The sequence below is a fragment of the Monocercomonoides exilis genome (assembly GCF_001643675.1).
Source record: "Monocercomonoides exilis strain PA203 chromosome Unknown scaffold15-1837935, whole genome shotgun sequence".
In the NCBI taxonomy this organism is placed as follows: Eukaryota; Preaxostyla; order Oxymonadida; family Polymastigidae; genus Monocercomonoides; species Monocercomonoides exilis.
In genome coordinates, this window is record NW_027150560.1 from 625,341 (window position 1) to 646,573 (window position 21,233).

The 21,233-nt window shown below is 39.9% G+C and overlaps 2 protein-coding genes across 2 annotated transcripts; both read left to right on the top strand.

The window, feature by feature from the left end:
• Positions 1 to 1,174: 1,174 nt before the first annotated feature.
• MONOS_11102 (putative mitogen-activated protein kinase-binding protein 1) lies at positions 1,175 to 10,052 on the top strand (the record flags this gene model as incomplete). The annotated part of the gene is made up of 5 exons (XM_067863608.1): positions 1,175 to 1,267; positions 1,409 to 1,567; positions 1,625 to 7,073; positions 7,289 to 9,676; positions 9,843 to 10,052. The coding sequence occupies 5 exons, from the start codon at positions 1,175 to 1,177 to the stop codon at positions 9,887 to 9,889; spliced, it is 8,136 nt and encodes a 2,711-aa protein (XP_067729930.1). The 3' UTR covers positions 9,890 to 10,052.
• A 2,250-nt stretch (positions 10,053 to 12,302) lies between these two features.
• Positions 12,303 to 19,934, top strand: MONOS_11101 (uncharacterized protein; the record flags this gene model as incomplete). Its single annotated transcript, XM_067863607.1, has 2 exons — positions 12,303 to 18,171; positions 18,244 to 19,934. 2 exons carry the CDS (start codon positions 12,303 to 12,305, stop codon positions 19,932 to 19,934), a joined length of 7,560 nt encoding a protein of 2,519 aa, XP_067729931.1.
• Positions 19,935 to 21,233: the final 1,299 nt, after the last annotated feature.

Sequence of the window (21,233 nt, forward strand, 5' to 3'; positions counted from 1 at the left end):
AAAGATAAAGTATTATTCACGTGCATTATCAAGGGCGGAAATGTATCATATTGAAAATGCAAAAAATACAAATCAAAAAAATCTTTGTTGTAAACATCTGTTTTCAAGCAATACAAAATCGGGTTTGGAAAGATTTTGCTGTTGATTCAATATTTCCACTTAAGGATACCAAAGAAAACTGCAAAGAATCTATTGGATTTATCAAATTACAGCGTTGGTTAATGGCACAGTATTTGTCGTGTCGTACGCACGAATTTCTTTATCGAGCAATCAATTATTTTTGGGGGAACTGGAATCGCAGGGGAAATCGATGAAGCCATTTTCAGGAGAAGAAAGGACCAAAGAGCACGCTCAAAACGGAATAAATGGTTTTTTGGAGCAATTGAGAGGAAAATGGATGGAACAGATCAGAAAAAAATAATTTTGAAGGAAAAATCAAGAAAAAGAGAGAATTAACTTCCTCGAATTCAAACAAACATTTAACAAGGATCAACAATTATGAGTGATGAGTGGGTCACTTATAAAGTTTAACCGAATTTGAGTTATGAACACGAAATAGTTGCACACAAAAGAAACTTTTAAGATCCCATCACAGTGGTTTGTTCTAATACCGTCGTAGGGATTTTGCACCATATGAAATCATTTTTTCCTAAATCAGTGTTTCGCCATAAATTTCTACACGATTATCTATCAACTTTCATCGTTAAAAGTGTTTTTAAAGTTGATTTTATTCAATTAGTCGGAATGATTTATCAATTCGAGCCTCTGAAAATACAAGAAGAAGATGACACCGAAGATATCACATCAGATGTTGTTAATTTTGATGACACAATTGAAGATACAAGTTCTTCAAGTGATGCTGACAGTGATAGTTTCGGTGCAGGCGATGGTTCTTCTTCTTTTCGTCACACTGATAATAAAAAAATATTTAAATTTCAATTAATTTTTCATCATTCAATTTAAACAAATTTTTCACTCATTTTGAGCAACAAATAATTATTCAATGAATAAAATAAAGCAAAATAGTCATTGGAAGTTGCTTTTTCTATGAAAAAAGTCAGACCCAATATGTTTCACTTATTTCATTTTTAAACCAGAAAGCATATAATTATTTTTTCCCTCTCTTGAAACAAGTTTTTTTTCTATCGTTATATAATAAAAATTTAAGAATTTCATGTCTTTACAAAAACAAAGCTTTAAGCAAACATTGCTGCTTGACCACATTATTGGTACAACAACGATTTCCAATAATATATTTTCTGTAAACGTTTGCGCTTTTGCATTGTATTTACATCATTTTTTTAAATATTAATTTCATCCACTCTTTTTGAAACAACAAAACAATTTTTCCAAAAAATTGTCTAAAATTAAATTTCTTTATTAAAACTCAAATTTCATTTTTCTTTAGCCAATCAATGGTGATTTGGCATATGCTTCTGGCTGTGTTGTTGTAATTTTCAGTTCCAGACAAGGAAAAATATTGAAATTTCTTGTAAAACGTAAAGAAGAAAAAAAGATTACTGCACTGGCATTTTCCACTTGTGGAAGATATCTTGCAGCAGGAGAGGTTGAGTATTCGTATATTTATCTCAAGAATATTTTTTTCTGTATTATTTTTTTCCAGGCAGGTCCAAATCCTTCCATTTCGATATGGGAAATCTCTTCAAAATTAATAATAAAGACACTTACAGGTCATAAGTCATGTATTCGTTGTTTAGGTTTTTCTCCTTCAAAATTGTTATCTCAACATCCAAAGCAGAGGTGGTCTGATCCAGAATTTCTAGTCTCATCATGCGATTCACGCACAGATGTTATGATTGTTTGGGATTGGAAAAGAGGAGAACAAATTGCAGTTAATAAGATGCCTTATAGGATAAATTCTATTGCTTTTTCTAGTGATGGAGAAACGTTTGCCACGGCTGCTTCGAGGCACTTAAAATACTGGACACTTCCAATTAAGCAGAAAGAGAAAATCAATGGAAAAGCTGGAGCAAGCGAAGCCGGCGGCAAGTGGAATGGAAATGTTGAGTCTGAATGGAATCCCATCAGCGGAAGAATTGCGATTTTAGGTTCGTTGCGAGAATGTGAAATATTGGAAATAGCATTTCAAACACCAAGGAAGACAAGCAACCTCAAAGATGGTTCCGACGAAGGCAATGGTGCAAATGCAGCTGGGGATGATTCAAACGAACTGTCTCTCTTTGCCATCACGAACACCAACGTCCTCTTCCAGCTAGGACGCGACAGGCGCATTCTCAAGTGGATGAAGATGGAGGCTCCGCCCTCGCGCTGTCTGGCGGTGAATGCGGCCTTTGTGTGTGTTGGGTGCTGCGACGGAGTGATCCGCTTGTTCCGGCCAGACACAATGGAGTACCTCGCGTCGCTGCCGCAGCCTCCGCCGCTGGGCACTGACGACTTTGCTGGGTTTGTGGAAGGAAGAAGCGGGAGTGCGAAAGATGGTCCAGTCAATGGGGTGAATGAAGATGGCGATGGAAGAGCGAAGCCAGCTGAACACGCAGATGTGGTGGCGGTGCGGCTGACGTCGCGCGACGGAGGCGGGCTGGGCGTTGTGTGCAGCGACCACTCGCTGTTTCTGTGGGACTGTTTGGATGTGCAGCTTCTGGAGGAGAACAGGCGGAGGAGAGAAAGAGAAAGAGAGAGAGAGAGAGAGAGAGAGAGAGAGAAAGAGAAGGATGGAGGAGGTGCACAGGGAAAACAAAGCAGCAGCCAGGACTCGTCCCGCCCAGCAGACTATTCTCTTTCTGAGTCAATCTCATCCAAAGCAGTGTTCACACTGAGGAAAGCGTCGCTTGCTCACTCAGCGTGCATCTGGGCGATGGACGTGGTGCCTTCGCTGAACCCAGCGCTGCTGGCAGTAACCGCATGCAACAAAGAGCAAACACTCGCCCAGTCCCAACAGCGTCCTCAGAACGACATTCAGTCAACTTCACTCAGTCTTGCTGCTTCTTCAGCATTGTCCCCTTCATCAGTTGTGCCTCTTGTTCCGCCAGGCTCCTTTGCTACTGCTTCGTCTGATGGTACAGTGCGCATCTGGAACTTGGACATGGCATTCCACAGACCTCACACCACAAGAACAGCTTCAGCAGCTGGAGGGTCTTCGACTTCTTCTTCTTCTTCTTCTGTGCAGATAGAAGGAAAAGCAGACATGGCCCACACGTTTTCCATAGGTGCTGCATCGCACATCCCACCGCCTTTCTTGTGCGGCCTTGTGAGAACGATTGATGTGCTGCACGATGTGGATGCGATGAAAGGAGAGGCAAAATGGACAAGGAAGGAGACAGGCAGTCAGAATAACATGACTTCTTCTTCTTCTTCCTATTCTTCCTCTTCCTCTCCTTCTTCGGGTTTTTCAAAGAACCCTCAAATATCTTCCACATCTTCGTCTATTCAATCACTTGCCAATGCATCCACAACAAATTCTTCTTCTTCTTCATCTTCTTCTTTTGCATCTTCCCTTTCTCCAGCCACACCTGCTGTTCCCACTGCACCTTCCATCCCATCAACACTCTTCATGGAAACCACTAACTTGCCCAACCCTCCTTTTTCTTCTCCACTTCAGCTGTCTTCTACTCCTTCTGAATCTGCCTCATCAAGTCAATTATCAGTCAACCAAAATCCTCAATCACTTCAAATTCTTCCTTCTTCTTCTTCTTCCTCCACTTCGTATTCTCAGTCGATAAACCTCGCCAACCAGATGAGGGGCGTTCGTTCTCTGAAGTTCTCACCAGACGGCCTCCATTTGGCGGTGGGCGACAGACAAGGCACACTTTATGTGTATGACCTCAGCACAACCCCGTCTTCTATGCTTCCTTCTGACTTTGCTTCGACACAGTTAAATAATGTTGCTTTTTCTTCTTCTTCTTCCTCTTCCTCTATTGAACCCCTCAACAAACCCACTACCCTTCTCCCTTCTTCCCTCGACCCTCTCAGCCGATCAGCGCGCCACGGCACCTTCAACACAACTCCTCTCCCGCCCATCAACCTGATCTACAAGCAAGTCGCCCACGACGATGAAGTCATTTCGATTGATTATTCTGAATACGGCTTCGGCTGGTGCGTCGACCTCAGACTGTTCGAGAAGACGCTCAAATCAACCACAAACTCACTTATTTCCTCGTTTGCTTCGCCTCTTATGTCACCTGCCATCTCTCCAACTGGCACGCCTTTTTCTCCTTCTGGTTTCCCTTTCCTCACTGACACCACATCCTCCTCCTCCTCCTCCTCCTCTTCTTCTTCTTCTTCACTTGCAATGGCTGCAATGATTGCCTCCTCCAACGCAGCTCTCTCTCAATACGACCCTCTTTCCTGTTCTCCATTCCTTTTAGCCACCGCCAGCCGCGACCGATTCATCCACCTGTTTTCTGTGCAGAGGAGCACATACAAACCAGTCCAGTCGCTTCTTGACCACACCTCCACAGTCACTGCAGTGAAGTTTGCTGGCTCGCACACGCTGGTTTCGACAGCGACAGACAGAAGCGTGGCGTTTCGGAACGTGGCGAGGGGTGTGGGGAATGCGGAGGAGGGGGAGAGTGAAGAAGAAGAAGAAGAAGGAGAAAGAGAAGGTGAGGAAGGAGGAGAAAGAGAGAGAGAAAGAGAAGCTAATGGGAATAAAGCCAGCAAAGATAGCTCAGAATCAGCTGCCAACAAGCTGATAACAGTCGATGCATATCAGAAGGCGCATCTTTCGCGCCCTAAGTCAAGAATGCTCGACTGCTGTGTGTCTCATTCACTGACTCCGAAGCTGCTTCTCTCTTCTTCTCAAACAGTGGCACAATTGTCTTCATCATCATCTTCTTCCTCTTCCTCTTCTTCTGCTTCTTCTGCCCTTGCTGCCTCTTCTCTCTCCTCCTCCCGCTGCATCACCACCACAGTGCAGGACGGGCGCCTTATCACGTGGAAAGCGAGCACAGGACGAGCCATTGCCACAAAAAGACTCGAAAAGGGGGTCGAACCGCTGAGGATTTCGATTGACAGCACAGAAACGTTTGCGGCGGTGGTGTGTTCAGACAGGCGAGTGAGGATATACGACGTGATGGGAGTGCTGAGAGAGAAGGAGAAAGGGACGGAGGGGAAAATAAATGGAAATGCTATTGCTGCTTCTTCTTCCTCTTCTCCTTCATTACTTAGCTCCAATAATGATACCAATACAACTTCTTCTTCCTCTTCCTCTTCTTCTTCTTCTTCTCAGCCCTTCCTCGTCCCTGTCTTTGACGAGATCGCATCCACAGGGGTGCATGGCGATGTTGTTACGTGTGCTCAGTTTGCCTCAAATGGAAGGAGGGTTCTTGTGGGCTGTGCAGATGGAAGCATTTACGTGTACCGCCTGCCGCCAGAGGTGCAGGCAGCGATTAAGAAGAAGCTGGAGGAGAAAGGGGGAGAGGCGAGGCTGTTGGTGGCGGATCATGGAGTGGAGAGGATTAGGAGGATTGTGAAGATGCAGCAGATGAGGAAGGAGAAGGAGAAGGAGAAGGAGAAGGAGAAATTTAAAATAGAAGAAGAGAAAGAGAAAGAGAAAGAGAAAGAAAAAGAAACGAAAGAAGAGAAGGAGAGCAAAGGTGATCTTTCAATTGATCAAAAAGTAGATGTGTTGAATGATGATATTGACAAGCTCTTTGGCCAAGCCGACGAAATCCTCAAAGAAGATGTGGGAGGAAAAGCAAGCACAGAGGAAAAAGACAAAATAAGAGAGAAAGAAGAAGAAGTTGTTGTGAGTTCAGCACTTGAAGCTGGCGCGCTGCCTGTTATGAGCAAAGAAGCATCAGCTGCATTGACAATAGCTTCTTCTTCTGCTTCTTCTGCTTCTTCAGGTTCAACAACAACAACTTTATCTTCCACTTCGTCAACTCTCTCCTTTTCCATCACATCTCAGCTCCATCCACCAACACACCCTCCTCCTCCTCCGCCTCCTTCTTCTTCGCTTAATCGTTTGTCTCAACAGCGCTCTTCAAATACTTCTGTTGCTGCTGCTGCCACTTCGAATGAGTCTTCTTCAAACAGAGCAGCAGCAACAACAACACCAAAAAGAGCATATCGTTCAGAATCGCCTGTGATGCATTCACAAAATGAAAATATTTCTTCTTCCTCCTCTTCTTCTTCAACATCTTCAGACAACTTCAAAAATCCACAAAAATCACCTCGCGTTGGCCGAAGCAGAGTGCGTTCTGAATCTCCGCGGCCTGGAAACAATAGCAATGTTAATAACAGAAGTGATAGAGGAGGAGGAGGAGGTGAAGGAAAAGGAGCATTTAGCACAGGGAAATCACAAGGGGTTGTTTTCTCTCCCTTTGCACAAGTCAAAGCAGATGCTGTTATGACAGATATGACTCAGAAAAAAGGGGAAGAAAATACTTCGGCAAATGTGTTAGCAACAGCTCATCCAAACACAAATAACAGTTTTGCTGCTTCTCCTTCATCATCATCAACTTCTTCTTCTTCTGATTCCATATCTCCAGGTACAACCACCGCCACCACCACCTCCACAATCGCAACCGCAACCACAAACCTAAGCACAGGTAACATCACATCACAGACAATGAATCTGCTTCTGACAGACCGCAAAATCCCGCTGTGGATGAAAGAATTCAAAGGAAACGAAGAAGGCGAGGCAGTTGACTCGTCGATGTTTGAGACGATTCACATAGACGATTGCTCAGTCAATGCAACGATCTCTTTGCCGGCAGCTTCGCCTGCTGGTGGGATGGAAGGTGGAGAAGAAGAAGGGAATAAACAAGAAGGAGGAAAAAGAGGAGGAGAGGAAGGAGAAGAAGGAAGAGGAAGAGGAAGGGGATTTGGTGAGTGGATGGGCAGAGGAAACGAGAAAGAGGCGAGTTTGCCAGAAAAAAGCTATTTTCAGATGCAGAATGAGGAAATGTTTGATCAAATGGAAGGAAACAGAGGGACAAATTCAACAGATCCTTCTTCTTCTTCTTCTTCTTTGAATAAAGAAGAAAAAGCGAAAAGAAGCAAGTATTTGATGACTGACAATGCACAAGAACTGCCAGAGAATGATGAAGTAGAAAATCCCACTCAGATTTTGCCTTCGACGCCAAAAGGTGTGAAAATAAACTGACTTTTTGAGTTTTATTGTTTTGAAGCAGTTGTGTTTTTATTTCTTTGAAGAAAGATACTTTTTTTATGTTTTGATAACTTTATTCTAATGATTAATAATTTTTGATTAAAATTTCTGTGTTTTTTATTTCGTTCGAACATATTCATTTTTCTTGTCTCATATTTCTGTTCCAATTATTATTTTATTCACATTTATCAGCTGAAAGCCACATCTACTTCCCATCGCTTACTCTTTCCAGCTCTTCTGAATCAATCCAGGAATCCTCCAAAAACACCACAAATTCCACAAAAGACCGAAAAACAAAGCGAAACGAGTATTTCGAAGAAGAAGAAGAAGAAGGCAGAGGAAACGAATTTTCGCTTTTTGGCTCAGCAAAACGGCGGCCACGTGTAACAGCGTCGCAATCACCGCCTCGACATACGCCTCGTTGGATGACGAAAGAAGAGAGAGAGGCAAGTGAAGCAGAGAAGAGGATGAGGAGAGGAAGAAAAGGAGGAGATGAGAATGGATGTGGATTTGGAAGTGGAAGTGAAGAAGATGGAAATGAAGATAGAGAAAGAGGAAGAAGAGGAGCAGAAGATGAAGAAGATGACGATTTAACTCTTCTTACCCCTCGTCGAAGAGCACAATCTGCAGATGCACTGACGTGGAGTGCAGTGTTGGAGAGAGGGGAAACTGGAATATCTCCTTCACATTCGCTGGGAAGAGGAGGAGGAGGAGAAGATGGTGAAGATGGTGAAGAGGATGAAGGGTTCTACAGATTGTGTGATTCAGATGACGATGATGATGAGGAAGGGTATGGAGATGACTTGTCTTTGCTGTGTTTGTCTTCTGACTCGGATGAAGACAAAGATTCGGATGACCCGTTCTTCACCGAAGAAGACAGAATGAAGCGAGAGTCAAAGAGGAAAAGATTGGAAGAACAAAAATTGGCTGAAGGAGCAGCAGCTGATGGTGTTGCTTCTTCTTCTTCTTCTTCTTTGGCTGGTTACTCTTCCAGACGAAAGAAAGTTGATCCGCTTTTATCTGCATCTGTGTTTTTGCCATCTGCTGAGGATTTGAACGAGCAGACGTTTGCTGTTACGCAGGCAGTGCGGCACGAAGATGCGAATTGGGTGCAGAAAGAGGAAGACGAAGAAGAGAGGGCAGCACAGAAAGTGGAAGAAGAGGAAGAGGAAGAAAGAAGAAGAATTGCTCTGATAGAAGAGGAGAAGATGAGAGAGAAGGAGAAGAAGAGAAAGGAGAAAGAAGAGATGATCCAAAGAGAGAAAGAGAAAGAGCGAAAGAAGGAAAAAGCAGAAAATGCCCTTCTTCGCGGGATTAAACAGCCACTCACACCACAGCCCACTCCACCGCAAGTGCTGTCACCTCATCCACAAAGTGTGTCTTCACAGAACATCACACACAAGAAAGAAGCATTGCCTGCATCGTCTTCGCTCCATCATCGTTCGCAGACAGGCGTGGCAGGAGAAAGTGGAAGAGATGCGAAGTCGTCGCAGAGAAAGAGCTTTGATCCGCTGCACAGAAGAGACAGGAAGAAAGGGGATGAAGAGGACGAGGAAGATGAGCTGTTTGATGGGTCAGGAGCGTTTGGAGGAAGAAGAAGTGGCGTTGGAATTGGAGGAGATGATGATGCATTCGATGAGGATGAAGGAATTGATCCATCGGATCTTCTGTTTCCTCAACCTTCTTCATCATCCTCCTCTTCCTCTTCTTCTTCATCTTCATCTTCTTCTTCTGAGAAATCTGAACAAAACCGAAGAAAAGAAGGTGCATCGTCAAGCAGCCTCTCTACAGAAATGATCAAAAAACAGAAGAAGCCATCAAATTCCACCCAAAAGACAGAAAACAAACGCTCACAGGGAAAGCAAGCATCTTCTCTTGCATCATTCGCCCAACATCCACAATCACAGCCACAGCCTACGTTTCCAAGCCCTCTTTCGCCTTCTTTAGGACCTTCCTTCTCCTCTTCTTCCTCCTCTTCTTCTCAGAAGAATGCTCCATATTCACCAGGATTGCCTCGTGTTTCGCCTCTTTCTTCGTTCGAAGAACACGCCGAGGAGGACAGCTCGCCTCGTCACTCGCCTTCCAAACTGTCAAACATCTCTTCTCATCCTTCTTCTTCTTCCTCTTCCTCTTCTTCTTCTTATTCTACATTTCCTTCTTCTTTATCTTCTTCTTCTTCTTCAGCCACACAGACACACAGTGCGCTTTCTGAGCTCGCCAGCTTATTCAATTCACTCTCCAACCAAGCTACCCACTCACAAACACAAACACATTCACAAACACAGACACAGTCTTTCTCACCCACAACACTCAGAACCGACCAAAACCAGAGCCAAATCCAGAGCCAAAACCAAACACAATCTCAAATGCAGACTCAATCTGCTTTTCCCCTCACCCTCACCTCCACGCACCTCAACCTCATCCTCTCCCAAATCATCCACATGTCATCCACGTTGGACCAGCTGTCGACAGAGCTGCGGGACGAGCGGGCAAGAAGAGAGCTTTTGGAGGCGCAGGTGACTGAGCTGACAGAGAAGCAGAAGGAGCTGGTGTCGACGATTGACGTGCTGTCACAGACAAGTGTGGTTTTTATTTATTTATTTATTTTATTATTTTATTAATAAATTCATTATTTTACTAATAAATTTATTATTCATTATTTCATTCGTTTTTTTCTCTCTCAAATTTTATTCCTTTTGATAACTTATCAAAATATTGTGAATTGATTGCAATGTGTTTCTATCAGATCTCGAACAAAAAGAATCGCATGAACGTATTTTGGAGCACTCTTGATTCATTCAAAGCGCATTGTTAGTCAAGAATTGTTATTTTCTGAGCTTTCTATTAATATTATGCAAAATTTGGTATTTTTTTTTTTTTTTTTTCAATAAATCTTTTTTTTTTTTATTTTATGTCATTTCACAACCTCAAAATCAACAACTTATAACTATTTAAATTTTTTTTATTTCATAAGCCACATCAAACAAACAAGTTGCACTTTGGATGTGTGCAAAAATATTTCCCCATCTGTGTGTATCAAATTCACATGATCTTTCTCTCATGATATCATTCAGTCTTCCAAAAGTGGAAATCTCACTTCGATTCAAATCTTTTGAGAATGGTGGAATAATTGGGCAAAAAACATTCCAACCTTAAAAAAATATGTGATTTTTTTTGTTATTTACATGTTCATTATTAACATTAACATTATTGCATGATACGATGATATGAGGAAAATTCTTTCTTTATGAAAAAAACAACGATTTATTCCTCACTTTTTCAACCTTTCATAATAAGTCTTTTATTCCTATGTAAAAAAAAAAAAAATATGTTAAATCTTAAAAATATTTTTGAGTTAAGTGTGGAACAAAATTCGTTAAACAAAAAATTTCTTCCCATTTGAAAAATGAACATCTTGAAAATAGTTATGGTTTCAAAAACAATCATCCATATTTTATGAGAACTTTTTTATAAAACTTCTGATTCAAAAACTGAAGCTATATCAAAATTATGTTCCTTTAAACATTCTATTCATCAAAAAATAAAATTTCTCTCTCAATTGAATAGATAAACAAATTCCATTTATTTTTACAAAATAAAAATTGATAAAACCAAATGGGTTGCTTTTATGAAAAATTTTCGTTTTTCAATTAGCCCATAATTTAATTTATTTTCCTGCATTTAATATTTTCTACTTTTGTCAGTTTTATGGCAAAGTTGAGTTGCACAAATGCAACTAAAAAGCAAAACAATATTTTAATCATGATCTTCTTCGTATGCAAAAGAGTTTTATTCGGTCTCTGTCAGATGTTTTTTGTTAACAGGAAATGGATGATTTTGAAGGCATGAAAAGCCAAATAGTCTTTATTCAATTTGAATCTTATATTCCTTTTTTGTTTTCAAGACAATACTCAATTTTATCTGAAATATTAGCAGTTCAGTTTTATGGAGTTTTTTTGAACAAACAACGTTTATTGAGATAGACCCAAAGCGCTAAGCAAATAAAACGGATTAATTTTCTGGCCATGCGTCTTTTCAATGATGATTTGCATCCATGGACAAAGTTCGCTTGGAAAAGTGGGACGCAATGATAAAGGATGCCTTTGACTCAAAAACCTAATGTAAAATTCATAACTCATTGGCAACGATCGCTGCACAAACAAAATTGAAGGTTTTTTTATTATTTTATTCTTTGCTTCATAGATTCATCTGTTCTTCGTTTCTAATGAAAAAATTTGAAATTATTGTCAAAAGAATCAAGAGAAAAAAAGATTTCAGGAAAAATGACGAAGAATTTGAGACAATGCCGTTGGGCAATTCTTTTTTCTTTCTAAAAGATTCATTGATGAACGATGACTATTTTGCGAAAAAAGAAACGAAAGCTCGAAATGAGATGTTTTCCAAGATATTGCAAAACAATCATAAACAAAGAATCATGAAGGAGGATTGGAAGAAGAAAACACATCAAAAATGAAAGATTTGCGCTGCACTGGAAGGAAGACCATTGATGATTGGGAAGTATTTTTTTTTTTTTGGAAAAGTTGAATGCTTTGAAGATGAAGCATGAGCGACAAAAGAAAATGGAAAAAGTGAAGATAATTGAAATAAATTTGACAAAACAACTCAGAAGAAATTATGAAGATTCAGAAATAGCGAATGAAAAAATGAAAGAAAAGAAAGAGAGAAAAAAGGAAAAAATGACTTTTAAAGGAATTTGAAATGAAGTTTTTGAAACAAGGACGGTTTTGAAGTGATGGAATAATTGATGAAAATCAAATGCACCTATCAAACGAATAAAGACCTCTCTTTGAACATTCAAAGTTTGTAAAAGTATTGTTCTTTTTTTATTCCAATTTCATTTTTTAAATATTTCCAACGAAAACATCTTTTTAAATTGCTATTCTTCGTTTCATCGATAGATAATTGCACATTGAAGAATACATCGTTAGAAATGACTTCAAAATGTTGATGTTCCTCATTCGGACAGAATAAATGAAAATCAAAGTGATTCAATAGTGGTGAAAAAGAAAAAACCAATCTTTTTCAGCTAAATGAAAAAACTATTTCAAGATAGAATAATTGGAATGATCATCGATTTTACAAATGAAAGAAAGGCAGGAATAATCTATTATTACAAAAGTTCAAAATAATCTTTGAATTAAATAAAAATATGGTAAATAATGACCCATAATAATTTCTTATGATAATGATTCTTTTTATTTTGGCTGAGTGCTTGTATTTCACCTTTTGTGGCACAGATTCAAGTGATGCACAAAGGAATGGACATCTTTTTTATCACATTCCTGCTCAGTCTGAAAGTCATATTTTGGAGCAGGGAAGTGTTGTTCGACTGTTCTGCGAAATACACAATTCTTCAGTCGAATTGAAGGAAATAATGCTGGAAAAGGAATATGATAACATGACATTTGATATTGGAGCAAAATCATTCCTGCTCCTTGATGACTGCTTGTTGATGAGAAAAAGAGGTTTCGATGGATATTTTGTCTTCAATGAAGGAACATGCGAAATGACGAACACCACTTTGAACATCGAAAAAGGAAATAACATTTGTGAGTTGATGAAAAGTCTTGTGATGATGGAAGGAGAAGATGCGTCGTTGCTTGTGAGAAACAGTGAGTGGAAGAACATTGTGTTTTGTGGGAGTGGAAGCATTTTGAGAAATGGAGAAGGGTCATTTGAAGGAATCAAAAACTGTGCTTTTTCAAACATCACAATGAAATTCATGGAAACAGATGAAATGCTGATTGGAAAAGTGACAATGATGAAAATGAGTTCAATGGAAGATTGCCAAGTTGAAAGATCGATGAATGTGCTGGAGGGAGGGATTGTGAGTGGAACAGAAGGATCTGCTATCTTTTCCAGCAACAATTGCACATTCCTCCACAACGAAAGAGTGGATTGGAGAGTGGGAAACACAGAAAGAAATTCAACAACTGAGACACAGACATATAAGAATGCTGAATGGAATGAATGCTCAGCTCCATGTGGAGGGGCACTGTATGTGCATGGCAATTCGAATGCTACGCTGACTGTTGAGAATTCATCATTTGTGAAGTGCAATGCAACTTCAACAAGAGGTGGAGGTATTTTTGCATTAAACATTGCTGAATGCACAGTGAAGCATTCCACATTTATTGAGTGCTATTGTGTTGCATCAAGCTATTTTGGTGGTGCAGGTGCAGAAATTGATGGAATTGCAAAACAAGTATTTGTTGAAAATTGCTTTTTCAAAGATGGATGGTCGAGAGATGATGGAGGTGGACTTGGAATCTGGAGTTCAAAGGCAACAAAAACAAAAGATTGTGTTTTGGACTGTTCATTCATGAATTGCAGTGGACATCATCCAAGCAGCACAGATGGCGGAGCATTTATTAATTGGAATCCAGTTGATAAATTCGTTACAAAAAACTGTTTATTTCAAGATTGCCGCTCAAATTATCACGGTGGTGGTGTCGCTATGAGGGTATTGAGTTTTGGAGGAAGTTTGCTTTGGTTTTGCTTTTTTCATAATAACACAGCACCATATGGAAATGATATTTATATTTCAGATAACTCGACTGATTCTCAACTTGTTTGGTGCTATTCAACAAGAACAGAAGGAGTCCGATATTATGCAGGCGGAGATAAAAGTGATTGGCTTCCCAATGAAGGAGGAAAATGCAGATTTGTTGCTTCAACTCAAAATCAGACAAATGCAAAGGACACATTCAGCTGTGGATTGAATGAAAGCTGTGCATGCCTCACAATCAGCCATTGTCTTTCCCAAATGATTGTGGGGTTTGTGGAGGAAATCAAGGTGCTGAGTGGAACAGTTGTGGAAGGAAAAGGAGTTGATATTGGGGAGAAAACGATCTCTGTGAATGGAGTTTCGCCATCTGGCTCAGCTGTTGAAACAAAGTTTGAGGCAAATGGACTGAATCTGTTTTGTGTTGGAGCAGGGGAATTGAGTGCGAGCGATTTGTCTGTGATTCACAATTCGTCAATTGAAAATAATCGAAGAAGCAGATTGTTTGAGGTTCAAGGGGCTGGAGGGATCAATTTGGAGAGAATGAACATTTCGATGGATGCTACTCATTCAGAAGAGAGGAGCATTCAGAACTCACTTGTGAAGATGGAAGGGGGAAGTTTGAAGATGAAAGATGTGAGATGGTCACAAACATTCAGCACCACAAGTGTGATCTCATTTTCTCAAGGATCGTCTGTTTCATTGTCTCTGGACAACAGCACATTCAGCAACATTGCAAGAACAACAGCAGGATCATCGCTGATGATTGTGGGTGAAGGGTCACATTCAATAACTCTTGAAGGATGCACAATTGATGGGTGTGGGAGTGAATACTCTGAGTTTGGAGGATGGATGATGGTTGAAATGGGGAATGTTGGTTCATTGACGATGAATGGAGGCGTTGTGAAGAACTGTTATGCCTCGACTACTCAAGGGAGAGGAGGAGGGATTGGACTGAAAGTGAGAGATATAAATGCAAACTTTCAAATTTCATCAGCATTTGAAGGGAACAGAGCCAAATGGGGAAGTGACATTTTTGTTGACTCGATCAACTTGGAGTCAACAGCAAAAAGTAGGAAAATCGCTTCGTTGACTGCTTCGTTAGAAACGATAAACAAAATTCGGGGATTCCACAATGGTGATGAAACGATTCCAATTCCTTTGTGTGCTTATCTGATTCCTTTGCCAGAAGAGATCTTTGTGAGCAATATTGATGCATTCAATCACTCTCTCTGTGGGTTTCCTGAGTTTCCCTGTCTAACACTGAGTCATTCTTTGACAAGACAAGAAGAGGAAAAGAAGATTGTTGTGAGTGGAATGATTATGATGAGTGATGAATTGGTATTTTCTGAACAAAAACATGAAATCAGAGGAAATGATGAGCTGAGTGGCTGGACAGTCTCTGATGCAAGCTCACCATTAAACTCAGCGATGATAACAGCAAATGTTGAAACAATCTTTTCAAAGTTGATATTCTCTCTTCCTTCTCTTTCATCACATTCAACTTTTATTTCTTCATCTTCACAACTGACTTTGTCTCATTGTTCTCTTTCCCTTCAAGACCATTCATCTGAATTGGCATTGCTATTCTTATCTTTTGAGTCTGGGACATTGGCTATTGACTCGTTTTCAGCTTCTTCAATCACTTTGAATGGAAATCCATTGATCTCATTGTGTGGAAGCGGAACAAACACAGAGTTGATGAGCACTCAGTGGTTGAATATGACGAACTGCACTTTTTCAGAAATAGAAAGAGCAGCTAGAAGCGGAGGCTGTGTGAGCATCGATAACAGCAATGATGAAAATACAAACACACAAATAAATATTGAAGAATGTGATTTTGATGAATGCTCTGTGCTGGCTGATGGAGGCAGAGGAGGTGCAATCAATGCGCAGTTGAAAGGGAATATTCAAATGAATATTGTTTCATGCACATTCACTGGATGCACTGCACCAGCTGAAGAAGAAGGGAAAACTGGGTTTGGAGGAGGAACGGCACTGAAGTTGATTGATGATTATTCTTCGTTTGTGATTTCATCTCCTGTTTTTGATACAAACAAACCAAATGTTGCGAAATATGGAAAAGATCTGTTTGTTGAGTCATCCAACTTGACAAAGAGCATCACAAACACCTCTCTTCCATTTGTGTCTGGTCATCTGTCAGATATTTCGTTGGATTCGATGAGAGGCTTTGATGGGAGCGATGCAACAAATGCCGTTCCACTGGTGTATTTCTGGTTCGCACTTGGCTCAGAGATATTTGTTGGGGGTGAAGGAAGAGACATGGGTGCATGTGGATTCTCAGATTATCCATGCCTGTCAATTGATTATTCATTGAATCGATTGCCTGAGGGAAATGAAAGGAATATGAACATAATTGGGAAGGCGATTCTTCAGAAGAGTGTTGAGATTAGTGGGTTTTCAATAATCTCAAACAACACAGGAATGTGCTCTTTAGAGTGCCTCTCATCGCTTGAAGGAGCAGAAGGAACTGCAATGAAGATTTCTGGAATTACCAATTTTGAACTGATTATGTTTGTGATTCCATCATCCTTCACAAGTGGAGTTGATGTTTTGTTGCATATTAGATCAAGCAATGGATTATTGACTCTGAAAGACTGCTTATTCACAAAAAATGAAGAAAGTGGAGAAGAAATAATAAGCTTTGGGTTGGTCAATGCAGAAGGAGGCACAGTCAAATTGGAATTTGTGAAGATTCAATCACTTAGCTTTTCAAAGGATGTTATTTCTGTGTTATCTTCAACGATTTTGAACATTAAGAACTTGACAATGAAGAATGTTGAGCTGGAAGGTTCAAGTGGATTGAGGATATCAAAGAGTTCAGGGAGAGAAAAAAATGAAGAAGAACAAGATGTTGTTATTGAGTGGAGCATATTCGAAGAAATCACCCAGAACACAACCGATGATATTCCCATCATCCGAAATAACAATGTTGATAAGCCATTGAAAATGGTGATTCGAAACACAACAATGAAGAAGTGTGGAGGAACAAGGTGTGGAAAGGGAGGAGGGATGTTTTGTGTGCTGAATGAGGGAGGAAAGTTTGACTGCTCATTTTGCACTATTTCAGAGTGCTTCTGCTCCACCACAGGAAGAGGCGGGTGGCTGTTTCTGGAATGCACTTCAACAGTTGAGCAGCCTCTGAAGTTTGTGTTGTCGAATATCACGTTCAGAGACAACTCTGCATTGAGAGGGAGAGATGTGTATGTTCGATGCCATTCAATCGAAAATCAGATAGTTGATGAGCAGTTCTTGTTGGATTTCAGAACACCATTTGTGAAGGAGCTCGCGATGTGGGGTGCCATAACAGACTCGTTTGTTGGGGAAGAAGATCTTCTGCTGAGGGTTGTGAAATATCAGAGTGAGACGATATTTGTCTCCTCTTCAGCAACAGGCAACCACGGAGACAGCAAGCAGTGTGGAGAACTCAAAATGCCTTGCCATTCATTGGATGTTGGAGTTCAACACATCATTCCTTCATCATATTCTCAGCTGTTGATCTCGGAAGAGACGATCATCAATGGGGAATGTGATGTGCATGATGTGATCATCCGCTCACTTGAGTCTCCCTCAACTGCTTTGGTGCATCTGAACCCAACAATTTCTGGCAATGAGGGCGGTCTTATCACAACCTCTGAGAAAGTCAGGATTGAGAGTGTGAAATTCAACTTTGACCAGTCATTTTCATATTCAGGCAGTTCTCTCATTCATGAAGCAAGTGGCCAGCTTTCTCTTTCATTTGTTGACTTCTCTTCTGTTGGAGGGTCAAACAACAATCAACTTGTTGTTGTTCTCAACTCGACCTTGCTGAGCATTGCAAAAGGGATTCTGCATGTTGACAACTGTTCAATATCAATGCTTTCATTCAAGAAGCCATTCTTTCAGTTTTGTGGGGAAGAGATTTCGATGACAAATATGAAGCTGGAACAGATTGAATCAACAAGAAATGTTGTTGAGATTGGACAATGTGGAAGTGTTGTGCTGAATGATATTGATGCAGATGGAGTGAAATTGTCAGAAGGTTGCATCATTTCGATTGGTAGCTCAACTTCAGGAAGTGTCTCGATTGGAAGCTCCTCATTCAAGAACTGCTCGAGGAATTCAGAAGGAGCTTCTATTCTTTCCGCTTCCTCATCATCTGCTCAAATTTCTCTTTCAAATTGTTCCTGTTCAAACTGTTATTCTCTGTCAAGCAAAGGAAGCATGATGGAGATGAAAAATGCGAAGGATATTTTGATGGATTCGTGTCGATTAATTGGAGTTCTTGCAAAAGAGAGCAAGAATGAGAGAAATAATGTATTTGATGAGATATGCACATGGAATGGATCACTTGTTCACCTAGAAAACTCCAATACACATACAAAAGAAATAAGGATGGAAAATTCATCGAAAGGAGGAATATCGATAAAAGGAGGAAAGGCTGTTATTGAGATGGGAATGATGGCAAATAATAATCCTTTCATTGAAAAATATCCTTCTCTTCGAAGAAACATCATCTGTTCTGATTCTTCTTCGCTGTCTATTTCCAGTTTGAAAGGTGGAGATGGGGTTTTGCCAAATCCATCTCTTTGGTTTTTGAATGATGGATGTCTAATTGAAGGAATTGTTTCTGAAAGAGCATCATCATTTTTCATTCCAGTGTTGGAGGGTGTTGAAACAAGGGAAGAAGGAGAAGAAGTGGAGGTTGTGTTCAAAGGGAAGCTGCTTCTCCCTTGCAAATTGTCATTCATGGTTGTGAAACAGATGGGCGATGAAAAGCAGATCGAAAAGTTTTTGTTTGATGAGAGCGGATATGCTTCAGAGACAGAAGTTGAAGGGAGACTGCCAAATGAAATGATAACAGAGGCAGGAGAAGAGGCAGAGGTGAGAGTGAGCATTCTGTTTGGCAATGCTGATGCTCCCTCTGCCACTGAGTCTTTCATTCTGAAGAACAGAAGTGCACCCAAGGCAAATGGAGACGAAAGGATTTCTGAAGGAGGAAAAGAAGGAAAGTCTTATTGGTTGTTAATTGTTATTGTGTTGGCAATATTATTTTTGATCGTTCTGATTGGATTTATTTTGTTTGTTGTTCGATGGAGGAAGGCAAAGAATGAGAACAAAGATCTGAGAGAGATTGTGAATGACACAGTGAAAAAGGATCCGAAGCTGATTGAGATGGTGACGATGGAGATGTCACCTGAAGAGCAATGGAGGAGAGCAGAGAGAGAGGCAGAGAAGAAGAATGAAGAAAGGATGAAGAAGAGAGTGTATGATACGAACATGGAACATTCAGAGTCATCAGAGCATTTGTTGAGTGAGAGTGGCTCCACTGAATACATATTGGGAAAAGATTCAGACAAAATTTCTGAATGGGCATTGGAGAAGGTTGAGGAAGAGGAAATTAGAAAACAGACTCCTTCTCCATCCATTTCTTCAACATGTTCAACTGACTCAGAATCATCATTTGTTCGAGGGGAGGATTTGTGCCCAACCACCTCATCAATGTCGAACTTGGTGGATGCAATGGCCTGCTCATCTCCACATGAGAAATTGATTGTGGATCTGAGGGATTCGCTGTTCATGCTTTTGCATGGGCTGAACAAGACAAAAGAGATGGCAATAGGAACATTGAAAGAAAGAGAGCAAACAGCTGCACAGATCCTGTTCTGGGTGGCCAATCTCGCTCTCCATTCGTTTGATGAAATGGAAAACCCACTCCAATCTCTTTCCAATCTGAGCCCTCACATTGTTCTTTTCTCCGAGCACATGGTGATCTGCATTGTTATGCATTCAGACTTATTGTCAGATGATGATTCAGATTCATCCTCCATATCATCATCAACTGTTGTGACATCTGCCAGTGATGATGATGACTCCCTTCCCTCATCAGCATTTGAGGATGAAGATAGTTTCAAAAAAGAGTGCCTGAGATGGAAGGCGCCAGAGCTGCTGATGAACAAGAAGATGGGAGCAACAAAGGAGTCAGTGTCATTCTCGATTGGGATGATGCTGTGGGAGTGTCTGACCCTTCAAATCCCGTTTGGAGATTATGAGGCAGAGGTGGCAGGGCAGAAGATCGTGAATGGAGAGAGGCCAAGCATGAAGGAAGCAGAAGAGTCGATGCTGTTTCCCATGATTCTGTCGTGCCTGTCATCAGAGTCTGAAAAGCGGCTGTCTCTTCAAGGTCTGAAGCGCGAGTTCATCCAGCGATTTCCGGAAGGGGCAGTGATGCTCACGATGTCAGATGCAGTGATATATATCGAAGACTCAGAGCAAGATGGAAGCTGCCAGATAAGCGCAACAGACAGATGAGCGAAAACAAGGGGAAAAAGAGGAAGAAATCAGCTCAAACAAAGAATCCATCAGATGATAATCAGTCAAACAATTCGAAAAGCACTCAATTGAGCTGAGAAGGAAATGGAAAAAGGAAATGAAGACTTTTTGAAATCCTTATTCTTTGAAAGATTTTTGTATCTCCCTGTTTTGTGTTTTTATTTGTGAAATCAGCAGCATCTTCCGCTGCTGTGCATTCACTTTTGTTTGCATTTGTATTTGCATTTATTCTGTTTGTCAATTTTTTTCTGTTTGTAATTCATGTGAAATTGTTTCATTTGAAAGAATCAGATTTTTTGTGTGATATCAAGCTTTTTGTTCATTATCCAACAACTTTCATAATTTTTATCATCTGTTTTTTGTTTATTCACATCATTCACCAGTTTGTTTTGAATTTCTTTGTGAATCTTATTTTTGAAAAGCCTGTTGAAATTTATTAATCAGTCATTTTTCTTGCTCTGCCTTTTTTCATTCCACAGTTGTGTTATTTTCAGAATTGATGTACTTCACAAACATATATATTCATCATTTTTTATATATTTGTATTTCAAGTATTTGTTTTAATGAATTTTTTACTTTTTTTTTTTTTTTTTTTTTTTTTTTTTTTTTTTTTTTTTTTTTTTTTTTTTTTTTTTCGCCAAATGCAATGCCTTTTCTATCCAACAAGAAAATAAAACAAAACTTCTTGATTTATTTTAGCTTTTTTGAGAAAAAAAAATCAAATAAAAAAAATTCTCTGTTTGATCCAATGATATCGTCATCTTCAAAATTAGCAGATTTGTGTCTATTTTGTCTTTTCAACACATATAACAACAATAAATAAATTCTTTTTATATTTCGGAAATTCATTTCAAAAAATTAAATATTCCCAAAATATTTTTATTATTTTTCATTTTTTTGTGTTCTGACCAAAGTTGATCTCATGGCGCGTGATGTCTAGCTCATCAAAAAAGATGAAATATCAGAGCTCGATCGTTTGTTAAATAATGATGATAAGGCATGGGATTGGTTCATTAATAATATCATCAGTGATCGCATTCCGATGTGCAGCAAGCATAGAGTCTTCAAACATACACACAAAAATGGAAAATACAGATATTTTGCCTGTTCGACGTGCAAGACAAAAACTAGTGTGCTTTGCGATACGAAATTCAGCAAAACAAAAATTGAATTGGGTCTCACTCTTCTAATTTGCATGTTTTATTGACTGAAAATTCCTCATTAAACAATTGCAACATTACTATTAATCAATAAAGACATAGAGAGCTATAGGGGAAT